The 11,519-nt window shown below is 46.5% G+C and overlaps 1 protein-coding gene across 2 annotated transcripts in view; it reads right to left on the reverse strand.

The window, feature by feature from the left end:
* Positions 1 to 8,144, reverse strand: part of LOC115646466 (tubulin beta-2 chain) — a 29,014-nt gene extending 20,870 nt beyond the window's left edge. Inside the window, exons 1-4 of one of the 2 annotated variants that reach the window (XM_030552315.1) lie at positions 7,991 to 8,144; positions 6,351 to 6,459; positions 5,896 to 6,006; positions 4,555 to 5,609 (exon numbers count right to left, since the gene is read on the reverse strand). In XM_030552315.1, the coding sequence (XP_030408175.1) occupies positions 4,555 to 5,609; positions 5,896 to 6,006; positions 6,351 to 6,459; positions 7,991 to 8,047 (1,332 nt within the window). In that variant the 5' untranslated portion in view covers positions 8,048 to 8,144. Of the gene's footprint in view, positions 1 to 4,322; positions 5,610 to 5,895; positions 6,007 to 6,350; positions 6,460 to 7,990 lie in introns of those variants that run through there. The other variant, XM_030552314.1, reaches the window with a different exon arrangement.
* Positions 8,145 to 11,519: the final 3,375 nt, after the last annotated feature.

An 11,519-nucleotide genomic window follows, 5' to 3' on the forward strand; every position in this document is an offset into this window, starting at 1 on the left:
CTAATTTCCACAAGGCAACTGTGCCTAGAAGGGAATTTGGTGGACCTGCTACACCACCCCCCATTTCCAGGTAACACAAGCAGCGTTAGCAGCAAAGAATCGTGTGGCACCTTACAGACTAACAGACGTTTTGGAGCATGAGCTTTTGTGGGTGAATACCCACTTCGTCAGATGCATGTAGTGGAAATTTCCAGGGGCAGATATATATATATATGCAGGCAAGCTAGAGATAATGAGGTAGGTCAATCAGGGAGGATAAGGCCCTGTTCTAGCAGCTGAGGTGTGAAAACCAAGGGAGGAGAAACTGGTTCTGTAATTGGCAAGCCATTCACAGTCTGTTTAATCCTGAGCTGATGGTGTCAAATTTGCAGATGAACTGAAGCTCAGCAGTTTCTCTTTGAAGTCTGGTCCTGAAGTTTTTTTGCTGCAGGATGGCCACCTTAAGATCTGCTATAGTGTGACCAGGGAGGTTGAAGTGCTCTCCTACAGGTTTTTGTATATTGCCATTCCTAATGTCTGATTTGTGTCTGTTTATCTTTTTCTGTAGCAACTGTCCAGTTTGGCCAATGTACATAGCAGAGGGGCATTGCTGGCATATGATGGCGTATATTACATTGGTGGACGTGCAGGTGAATGAACCGGTGATGGTGTGGCTGATCTGGTTAGGTTCTGTGATGGTGTCACTGGTGTAGATGTGGGCAGAGTTGGCATCGAGGTTTGTTGCATGGATTGGTTACTGAGCTAGAGTTCCTATGGTGCGGTGTGCAATTACTGGTGAGAATATGTTTCAGGTTGGCAAGTTGCCTGTGAGCAAGGACTGGCCTGCCACCCAAGGCCTGTGAAAGTGTGGGATCATTGTCCAGGATGGGTTGTAGATCCCTGATGATGCATTGGAGAGGTTTTAGCTGGGGACTGTATGTGATGGCCAGTGGAGTCCTGTTGGTTTCTTTCTTGGGTTTGTCTTGCAGTAGGAGGCTTCTGGGTACACGTCTGGCTCTGCTGATCTGTTTCCTTATTTCCTCGTGCGGGTATTGTAGTTTTGAAAATGCTTGTTGGAGATTTTGTAGGTGTTGGTCTCTGTCTGAGGGGTTAGAGCAGATGTGATTGTACCTCAGTGCTTGGCTGTAGACAATGGATTGTGTGATGTGTCCGGGATGGAAGCTGGAGGCATGAAGGTAGGCATAGCAGTCGGTAGGTTTTTGGTATAGGGTGGTGGTAATGTGACCATCACTTATTTGCACCATGGTGTCTAGGAAGTGGACCTCCCATGTAGACTGGTCGAGGCTAAGGTTGATGGTGGGGTGGAAGCTGTTGAAATCGTGGTGGAATTTTTCCAGTCTCCTTCCCATGGGTCCAGATGATGACGATGTCATCAATGTAGCATAGGTAGAGAAGGGGCGTGAGTGGACGAGAGCTGAGGAAGCGTTCTTCCAGGTTGGCCAAAGAAATATTGGCATATTGTGGGGCCATGTGGGTGCCCAGAGCGGTGCCACTGATCTGGAGATATATATTGTCATCAAATTTGAAATAGTTGTGTGTGAGGATAAAGGCACAGAGCTCAGCAGCCAGTTGTGCTGTGGCATCATCAGGGATACTGTTCCTGACAGCTTGTATTCCATCTGTGTGTGGGATGTTCATGTAGAGAGCCTCTACATCCATGGTGGCTAGGATGGTGTTTTCTGGAAGGTCACCAATGCATTGTAGTTTCCTCAGGAAATCAGTGGCATCACGGAGATAGCTGGGAGTGCTGGTGGCATAGGGTCTGAGTAGAGAGTCCACATATCCAGACAGTCCTTCAGTGAGAGTGCCAATGCCCGAGATGATGGGGCATCCAGGATTTCCAGGTTTGTGGATCTTGAGTATTAGATAGAATAACCCTGGTCGGGGCTCTAAGGGTAGGTTGATTTGTTGTGTTAGTGTAGGGAGTGTCCTGAGTAGATGTTGCAGTTTCTTAGTGTATTCCTCAGTGGGATCTGAGCGAAGTGGCCTGTAGAATTTGGTGTTGGAGAGTTGTCTGGCAGCCTCCTTTTGGTAGTCAGACCTGTTCATGACGACAACAGCACCTCCTTTATCAGCCTCTTTGATGATAATGTCTGGGTGGTTTCTGAGGCTGTGGATGGCATTGAGTTCTGCACTAGCTTGCCTGCATATATATACCTGGAAATTTCCACTACATGCATCTGACGAAGTGGGTATTCACCCACGAAAGCTCATGCTCCAAAATGTCTGTTAGTCTATAAGGTGCCACAGGATTCTTTGCTGCTTTTACAGATCCAGACTAACACGGCTACCCCTCTGATACTTGACAAGCAGCATTGATGATGCTAAAATAGAGTAGGAGACTAAACATGCTGAGGGTGAATGGGAGATGCAACAGTCATGACTGCTGTAAGCAGTACTGTACTACCACCAATGTTTAGCTATATATTAGAGTGACAGGGATGTTTGAGATTACAGACTGTGCATGATTGGAGGAATAGTCTGCCCCCATTGCATACTTAACGCTCTCTAATTTCCACAAGAAAACTGTGCCTAAAAGGGAATTTGGTGGACCTGCTACACCATTCCCAATTTCCAGGCAACACAAGCAGCATTGTACACTAACACTCTGTTAGAACAGGAATGAAAGCAGACAAGATTTTCAGTGCAGCCCCATCAGGAAATTCAGAAGGACAGTTACTTTGACAACCACAGCAGCCTACCTTTTTTATGTGATTAGGACTTGAGGCACTATAACTGAGGGTATAAATCAGCACAACATAATAGAGGTGTATGCAGACAAGCTGGGGTAAAATAAATATTAGATACACATAGTGGGCTCACTCAGTCAAGCAATATTAGCTTGACCAAGCGTTTCACCTAAAGGCCAGAAAGCAGGCCTTTGTGTATGTGTTCTAAGCTCAGCAGATGTTGAGATCAGTGTTAAGCCACAGTTAGTAAGAGTGTTTGTTATTGCCCACTTTTTTACCACTGTTATTTTGACTTTCTCCCTGAGGAGAAAGGCTGTGTCAAGTTAAGTTTGAATAAAGAGAAACAATGAAACAAAACGTGAGTGCACTGTTGTACTTACCACAGTAATGAGAATTAGACATGAAAACTTTTCATGTGTAAAAGAGCTGCTGCCTTCAGTAATATCAGATAGGCCAGGGCATCACAGATGAAGTCAAAACCTGCCCAGAGTGGCTATTTCTCTCCACCATCCTACAGTGCTAGGTTGGATTTACTCTCATTTAGGGAACCCCCCAAAGGCCCTCTAACTGGAGAGCCTTAGGATGTGTTATAGGGTCACTGGTCCCCTTGCAAGGGAATAAAACTCTCATCTTCAGGTTACCTATGGCCTATGGGAGCAAATGCCTTTTAACTCTTCCTCCCTATACATATCCCCAAGTGAAGGAGAAAAATTTAGAAGGCTCCTGGCTTCTCTGACCTTCCTGCGAGAGTCAAGCCGCATTCTTTTTGGCATTTACTATTAAAGTTACAGCCAGCAGGAATTCTGCAGAGGCCTAGATCTAGTGTGGGAGACAGTCATTTGTAGAGTTCTTTAAAAATAAAAAAAGTCTGCTGCAAGAGGGTAATTAAGTTCTCTGTTTTGATTATGTTGTGTGTAACCTTCAAGCAAGTCGTACTAGATTGATCCAGTTTGGCCAGAAGCATAGTATGTTGGTGAGTTGGCTTAGCTGCTATTTTGGAAAGTGTTCACCTTTGAGAATAAGAATTAATTGCCTGAACAGCTATTTGGGCATAACATACCCTCTCAACCATGACTACAATATTGCTAATGCAATTCTAACCTCCTCCTCTCTGCATACAGTTTTCCCATTTCACAAATGGGAACTGGGTTGCTCAGGATCATTGGAGTCATGGGGAGGTGAAGCTGCCCAGCATGCTGGAAGCCCTGTAACAAGTGCATCAAGAAGAGCTCTTGAATGACAAGAGAAGGCTGCAGTCACACTGTGAAATCAGTTTTGACAAGCTAATACTGTCTAGCTGACCTCACTATCTTATTCCCATATATAGAAGTTACAAGATCCTTGAGTGAAGTGTCTTGTTTCGATTAGTCAAAGCAACTTTTCCAACAATAGATTGGTGGTTTGACTTGTACACCAGGGTACTGCATTTTTTACTAACATGATCTCCAAAAATGATTAACTAGCTTAATTACTAGAATGTCAGGGAAAGTGATTTGATCCCTTGTTTACTGGTACATAACTTCTCAGGCTATTTGCCAATCACCCATAATGTAATGTGAGACTGCAAGTAGGGAGCTAGTTCCAGCTCTGATTTTCTTGGTCTGAGAGAAGAGAAATAAGTCTAAGACACCATTTAGAACACAGATGCCTTTTATATTTGAGAAGTTAGCCATTAAACAGAAGATTGAGTTATTTTTGCAACTACTGTTACATTGTCAAGGTTACAAAACTGCTGACAGAGGCAACAGTGGAGGGCACCAAAGGACATAATAAAGCATGCTTCACCACAACTGTGAACAGACTTCATTCAGAACACTTGCCTGCCTTTACTAAAGATTTTCCTAAAGCTTTTTTAATCTTAAGCCTCATCCTCCTCTCCTTCCTCTTCAAATTCCCCCTGCTCATCAGCAGTGGCATCTTGGTATTGCTGATATTCTGAGACCAGGTCATTCATGTTGCTCTCTGCTTCAGTGAACTCCATCTCATCCATGCCCTCACCAGTGTACCAGTGCAAGAAAGCCTTACGCCGGAACATGGCCGTGAACTGCTCAGAGATTCTCTTGAACAGCTCCTGAATGGCTGTGCTGTTCCCAATGAAAGTGGCAGACATTTTGAGGCCACGGGGGGGAATGTCACAGACAGCTGTCTTGACATTATTGGGGATCCATTCGACAAAGTAGCTGCTGTTTTTGTTCTGGACATTGAGCATCTGCTCATCCACCTCCTTCATGGACATTCGGCCACGGAATATTGCTGCCACAGTCAGGTAGCGGCCATGGCGGGGATCACAGGCTGCCATCATGTTTTTAGAATCAAACATCTGCTGTGTTAGCTCTGGCACCGTCAGAGCCCGGTACTGCTGGCTTCCACGGCTAGTTAGAGGGGCAAACCCTGGCATGAAGAAATGCAGACGAGGGAAAGGCACCATATTGACTGCCAGCTTGCGGAGATCAGCATTCAGCTGTCCGGGAAACCGGAGGCAGGTTGTCACACCACTCATGGTCGCGGAGACCAGGTGGTTGAGGTCCCCATAGGTAGGGGTTGTGAGTTTCAGTGTGCGGAAGCAAATGTCATACAAGGCCTCATTGTCAATACAGTAGGTTTCATCTGTATTCTCCACCAACTGGTGGACAGAAAGGGTGGCATTGTAGGGTTCAACCACTGTGTCTGACACCTTCGGAGATGGCATTACACTGAAGGTGTTCATGATACGGTCTGGGTACTCCTCCCTAATTTTGCTGATGAGGAGAGTTCCCATCCCAGACCCTGTGCCACCACCTAGAGAATGGGTCAGCTGGAAACCCTGTAGACAGTCACAGCTTTCCGATTCCTTCCTTACCACATCCAGGACAGAGTCCACTAGCTCAGCTCCCTCTGTGTAGTGGCCTTTTGCCCAGTTGTTTCCAGCACCACTCTGACCTGGAAGGTGGGGCGGAAAGATGCTGATTTAATCACCAGAATATGAAGAAGTTTCATATGCTCTGTTTAGGACAGAACAGTATTTATACTACAGCAATGCTAGGAACTCCTAGCAAGGATCAGGGCCCCATTGTGCTAAGTACTATGCAATGCAAACCTCAGTTACCTACTTAAGTCTCTAGTTTCACTGAGAAAAGTCAATTTTGTGTTCGTTTTAGGCACAGAGTGGGTGTTCAGTTTAAAGCTTTAGGACAATAGTAAACCATAGATATATACAATTACATACCAAAGACAAAGTTGTCAGGTCTGAAGATCTGGCCAAATGGTCCAGATCTGACAGAGTCCATTGTCCCAGGCTCCAAGTCAACAAGGATTGCACGGGGTACATACTTATTACCTGTGGGAGGAACAAAAGCCAGATTACAGACTTGCAGTCAGGCATTTAACAAGTGGGCTACTGTGCTTGGAGCAGCCTCATCACAATTCACTGAAGACAGACAGCTGCTGCCCAGACAAGTGAAGAAATGGTGTTTAAAAAGAACAGCATTGAGTGAAGTTATGACTTGAATTTGAAGTAGGTGTTAAAGCTTTGCCAAGGATTTAATAGCAATTCAGAGGGAGTGTTTTACCAAGTGTAGAATGCACTGAAGTTAATTACATATACCTCTGATGCACATATAAGCTTTAGAACATTTAGTTTTGATTTCAGGAGGACACCAAGCCAAAATAAAAAATAGTTACCAGAGGCTTCATTGTAGTAAACGTTGATCCTTTCTAGCTGCAAGTCACTGTCACCATGGTAGCTGCCAGTGGGGTCGATGCCATGCTCATCACTGATGACCTCCCAGAACTGAAATGCGGTTTTGAAAAGGGCAGTTAATTATTGTATTAAGCTGTCAGCAGTGTGACCTTCCCCTCCCCCTCCACATGCTGCCAACAGCCCTTTTAATGCTTTACAGCAGCATTTCTCAAACTGGGGTCCTTGAAGGGACTCCAGAGGGTCTGCAGGCCCCACTGAGATACTCCTCCCTGGCACACTTCCAGCATGCCGAGGAACAGGCTCACCTGTCCTGGCTCCCCCCATTTCTTGAATTGGAAGACACGTCCCTGCAGTCCCTGGGATGGGGGGCCAGGGGGTCTCCATGTGTTGCCCGCTCCTCGAGCACCAAGTCCACAGCTCCCATTGGCCAGGAACTGCAGATAATAGGAGCTGGGGGGGGTGATGCTTGCAGGCAGGGGCAGCACAGGGAGACCATCCCCTCCTCCCCCCCACTAGAAGGATGTGCCAGTTGCTTTTGGGAACTGCCTGAGGTAAGCCCCACACCCCCTTCCACACCCAAACTCCCCCCCAGAATCTGCACCCTCTCCCACACCCCAACCCCTGCCCCAGCCTGGTGAAAGTGACTGAGGGTGGAGGAGGATAGAGTGAGTGGAGCAGGGCCTCAGAGAAGGTGTGGGGAAGGGGACCGGGCAAGAGCTGAGCAGGGAGGCTTGGGGTCTCTGAAAAATTTTAAATCATAATGGGGATCCTCAGTTTGCTCAAGTATGAGCCCTTCTCTGCAGTCCTTCCTGCAGAGTGGCCAGTGAAATCGCCTAATCAATAACTGCAGCAGGATGACTGACACAGCAGACAAGGCGTTTCCCCACCAGAAGGTGCAGCGCTACAATTATAGCGCCTCAGTGATGTGAAAGAACAGCAGCAACGTGGCAATTGATTTTTTAAGAGTCATGAGCAAGTGCGAGTGCCATTTATCCAGACTAAGGGCAGAACCCCGAGGCCACGGGCTTGGGCGGGGCAGAACACAGCTGCAGGATGTCAAGGGCAGATGGGGCTGGTGGGCTGCAATGCCCTCGCTATGCGGATTGTCCGACTGCTTTGACACTGACAAGGAGGGCGTGGCGAGCATTCGGGGGATCGGAATCACTCCGGAGAAGGCGCATCCCCTTGTGCAAAGGGCGAGGCGGCTGGAGCCTGCAGGGAGGCACCCGCTGGTGGCTTGCGGCTGCGCCAGCGAGAGGAATTGTGATTCAGAGCACGACAGCCAGGACTATCTCCCCCCTCCCCCAGCCCGCCCGCACACTAGCGGAATCGCCTCTGTTCTTTGTGGCTCTCATGAAGACAGCGAACAGAACACCCAGGTCAGCCCCAAAGCGTCACATTGTTTGGACACCAACCAAGCACTAAAGCAGCGGCCTTTGGGAAGGAGGCTCCGCTTTCTGGAGACGCTGCCAGGGACAGTCAATAGCCGGACATAATGCAGCGCAGGCACGAACACTAGCGGAGCATTAATTAACTCCAGCCCCCGCCTGCGCACACCACTGAGCTGCCCCCTCCCAGCCACAGGGCGAGGGACACAACCAGCGGGGGCCCCGCTCTTTACCTTGGCTCCAATCTGGTTCCCGCACTGGCCAGCCTGGATGTGCACGATCTCACGCATGGCGCCCGAGTCACACGGCAACAAACACCCTCTGCCCCCGGCTGGTTGCTGCTCTGGCACCTGCAGCAATGAGCTCTGAACCGCGCGCCCCCCCCCCAGCTCCTCCTTTTATAGAGGGGCTACTGGCCCCGCCCCCTCCAGTCGCACTCCCGCTCCCCGCAGCCCTTCTCAGGCGGGTGATGTAATGTCGGGGCGGGGCCTAGCAGTGCGTGGGGGCTGCATTGTCTGCCGCGCAGGGGGAGCAGGAGGGCGCTGTCGCGGGGGGCAGAGTGGGGAGCTGCAGCCTCAGCAGCAGGGAGGGGGCTTGTCACAGCGTGAGGGCAGCGAGCGTCTCCTGCCCCCCCAGCCCCGCAGGGCCCCTGTGCAGAGCAAGACTAGCGCTGTAGGAGCTGGGTGAGGAGCAGCGCCCTGCTCTCCCCCAGCCCTGGCTAAGTGCAGCGAGCGAGACAGCCCCACCCTCTGCACCCTCCACCTAGTAACAGTCACTGACACGTTGTAACACGGGGATCAAAGGGCACCCTGCGGGCAGGTAGCTCAAGGCAAACTGGACGGAGGGAAATCTCTCCCCTGCAGTACAAGAGAAGCCTTTACAGCGTAAGCGCTTTGTTGGCGCTTACACAGAAGAGCGAACTTAAGTCAGGCTGTGCGAATGGAAGACGTAAGCCTGTTTCATACATAGATCGATCCATCCGCAGCCACCTTCCTCAGCCTTTTGTTTCTTAAGCAGCTCCATTTGCTGCAGCATCAAACACTGCAAGGTGCTGGGGGAGGGGGAAGGAGACGAGTTTGCTGCAATTCCACACACCCCTTCCACGTCGGAGAGCCTAACGCATTTACAGAAGAATGGCTGTGGAACACCAGATCCCCGAAATGTCCTTCGTAATCCCGGGGGGGTGATCACCAAACTCGGACCCTTCAAGAGCCGGTAGATACAGTGTGAGGGTTACAAGTGTTTGTAATATAAATCCGGTTTTCTTGAGGGACCCATTCTCCTAGTGGAAAACAGGGACCGGTCCAAGATCAATACAGAAAATGGGCTCTTCCTGAGACATGGCTCAGGCTGAATAGGCTGCATGCGGTTGTGTGATACCCAGCCTGTTTTTCAATGACTGTTTAAATGTAAACTCTACTTACTTGATTATTTGATTTTTGCTGGAGAGGAGAGCAGAGAAAGGGGGTTTAAATAAGCTCGTCAGTTTCGTGGAACAAAAGAACGATTAAAAAGGATACTAGAAAGAAACATTGCTGCTTATTAACATATCCGTCCCCACAAATACACACATACACCACATACGCAATTAGCTGTTTGCCGATAGGTATGTCCAAGGAGGAGCTAAGGGATCTGTAAGGAGATCAGAGACCATTGTCAGTACCGATTCTTGTGAAACTTAACAAAAAACTTCGCAACCTGATCTGCATACAATCGATTTAAAAATATTAACCGCAATATACTTTTTTTAATTAGACCTTCCTTAAAGGAATGAGACATTGGATCTCTTTGAAACAGCCTGCAGAAAATAGGATCAACCGCTGTGAGACTTTAAACCGGTTCATTTATACAAAGCAGGAGTTTTTTTCCTCCGCAGAGGCTATGTTGCTAAAGCCTTTACTTTTTATTTTATTTTCCTTTGCAAACCTTGGCCTTGTTTCCAGATATTCCATGAGTAATGGTGCCTGATGTTTTCTAGGTGATGAGGTCAGCTTTTCATATTCCAGCAACAGAGACTGCATTTAATCCTCCTAGCTGCTCCCTAGCAATGTAACATTGACCTCTGTCCACATACCATGCAGCTATTTGGGATCGTCGTGCACAAAACATAGACTACATTTTCTTGTTGCATAGCTTTATCTGACCTCTGCAGCAAAACTGATCAAGCTATAGCAAACCTGTAACGGTTTGTCATGTTCTTGCAGATTTACACTATATCAGAGCATGAGGGGCCGAAGAAGGTGGGAAGTCGAATATGTATGTGATACTGTGATCTATAATTGTTTCATCAGATTGCTTTTGTTTTTTATCACAGTACACCAATATCCTGATTACTAGGACAACTCCAAATATGTCAGATAGGGGCAGGATGAGCAAAGGGATTCAACAGTGATAATGCAAGACAGAGACATCGAACCTATGAAAGCTGTGGAAGCAGTATTTTTTATGCTGCAGCTGCACTAGGAATGTTTTTCTTTGCTCAGCAAATCATTTAGGATACCAATGATATGGTCTATTTCATTTTACATTTCGTTTGTTGTCTACATGTATAGTTATTTTGCTGTGAATTGCCATTTTAGAGATTAAATAAACCCAGAGCCCAAACATATATACTGTTTCAATATTCTAGGATTAGGAATAGCCTTTTCCCTCAGATTTTAGCAAATATTTATATTAATAAATCTGACAGATATTCCACGGGGAATAAACAAAATGCAGCAGAGTCCAGAATTCATACCAGCTTTTTGCTAGATCTTTTTTCTTTTCTTTGTTCTGCTCTCCAATCATTGTCAATGACGAATCCTTCCTAACCTTCTTTACACAGTTCAGTTCAGTATGCCTAAATATTGAATATTGCAGATCGGAAGTGGTGTGCTGCAGAGCATTGTTACGATATCCACTTGTTTCTTTTGGCATCCTTTCCTTTAAAAGCCATTCAACTTCCAAACTGGTCTGCTTGAAAGCTGCTGAGTTAGGTTTTACCTTTAATAAGTGATTTCCAAGACAATTAGATCACTTACATTCCCTGTAAAATCTGCTTTTACTGGTGTAAACTAGCAGCAATTTAATTATCTGGTTGACTACACTTAGCAAACTATGTATAGTTTTAATTCCAAGCGAACATTTTTGTGTCAGGTTAAGCATATACTCGAAATCTAATTCTTATAAATACATTCCTAAAAATAATTTCCATTTTATTAAGCCTATTTTCACCAGACCACTACATGCTTCAGGTGACGATTCAGAATGATGTTTACATAGATTATTCACAGTAAACACTGCATTGTAGCTATGTATACTGTACTAAAAAAAACAAACCTGTAGCTTGCAGCAAAATTAGTACAAATGTAATTGAATAATTGGGGCGAGTTTGCAGTATTTGTGTTACCAAAGCTAAACGTTATGCTTTTATCCCATAAATTGCATATTGGCTAGCTACTGGCAGAACTATCCACATTTGAATGTGCAAAAGTGTATGCATAATTATGTGTATGCATAGACACATAAACAGGTTTTCAGTATTATGGTCAAACTGATTATTTGCAACCCTACTGAATCACACATTTTTGCCTAGGTTTGATTAAAATATACATCCCAAATACAAGTATTTCTGAGCTAAAAATTCTGAGCTAAAAATTCCAGAGGGAAATGCTGACCTTTAAGATCCCCCATACCTACTTTGAGTTCATCACCCAACAGCTAGAGGCCAAATTTTGAGCTAATCCAAGAAAACAATTTAGTAAATACTGGAGGGGGGGGGGA

This window comes from Gopherus evgoodei, chromosome 2 (assembly GCF_007399415.2).
Source record: "Gopherus evgoodei ecotype Sinaloan lineage chromosome 2, rGopEvg1_v1.p, whole genome shotgun sequence".
NCBI lineage: Eukaryota > Metazoa > Chordata > Testudines > Testudinidae > Gopherus > Gopherus evgoodei.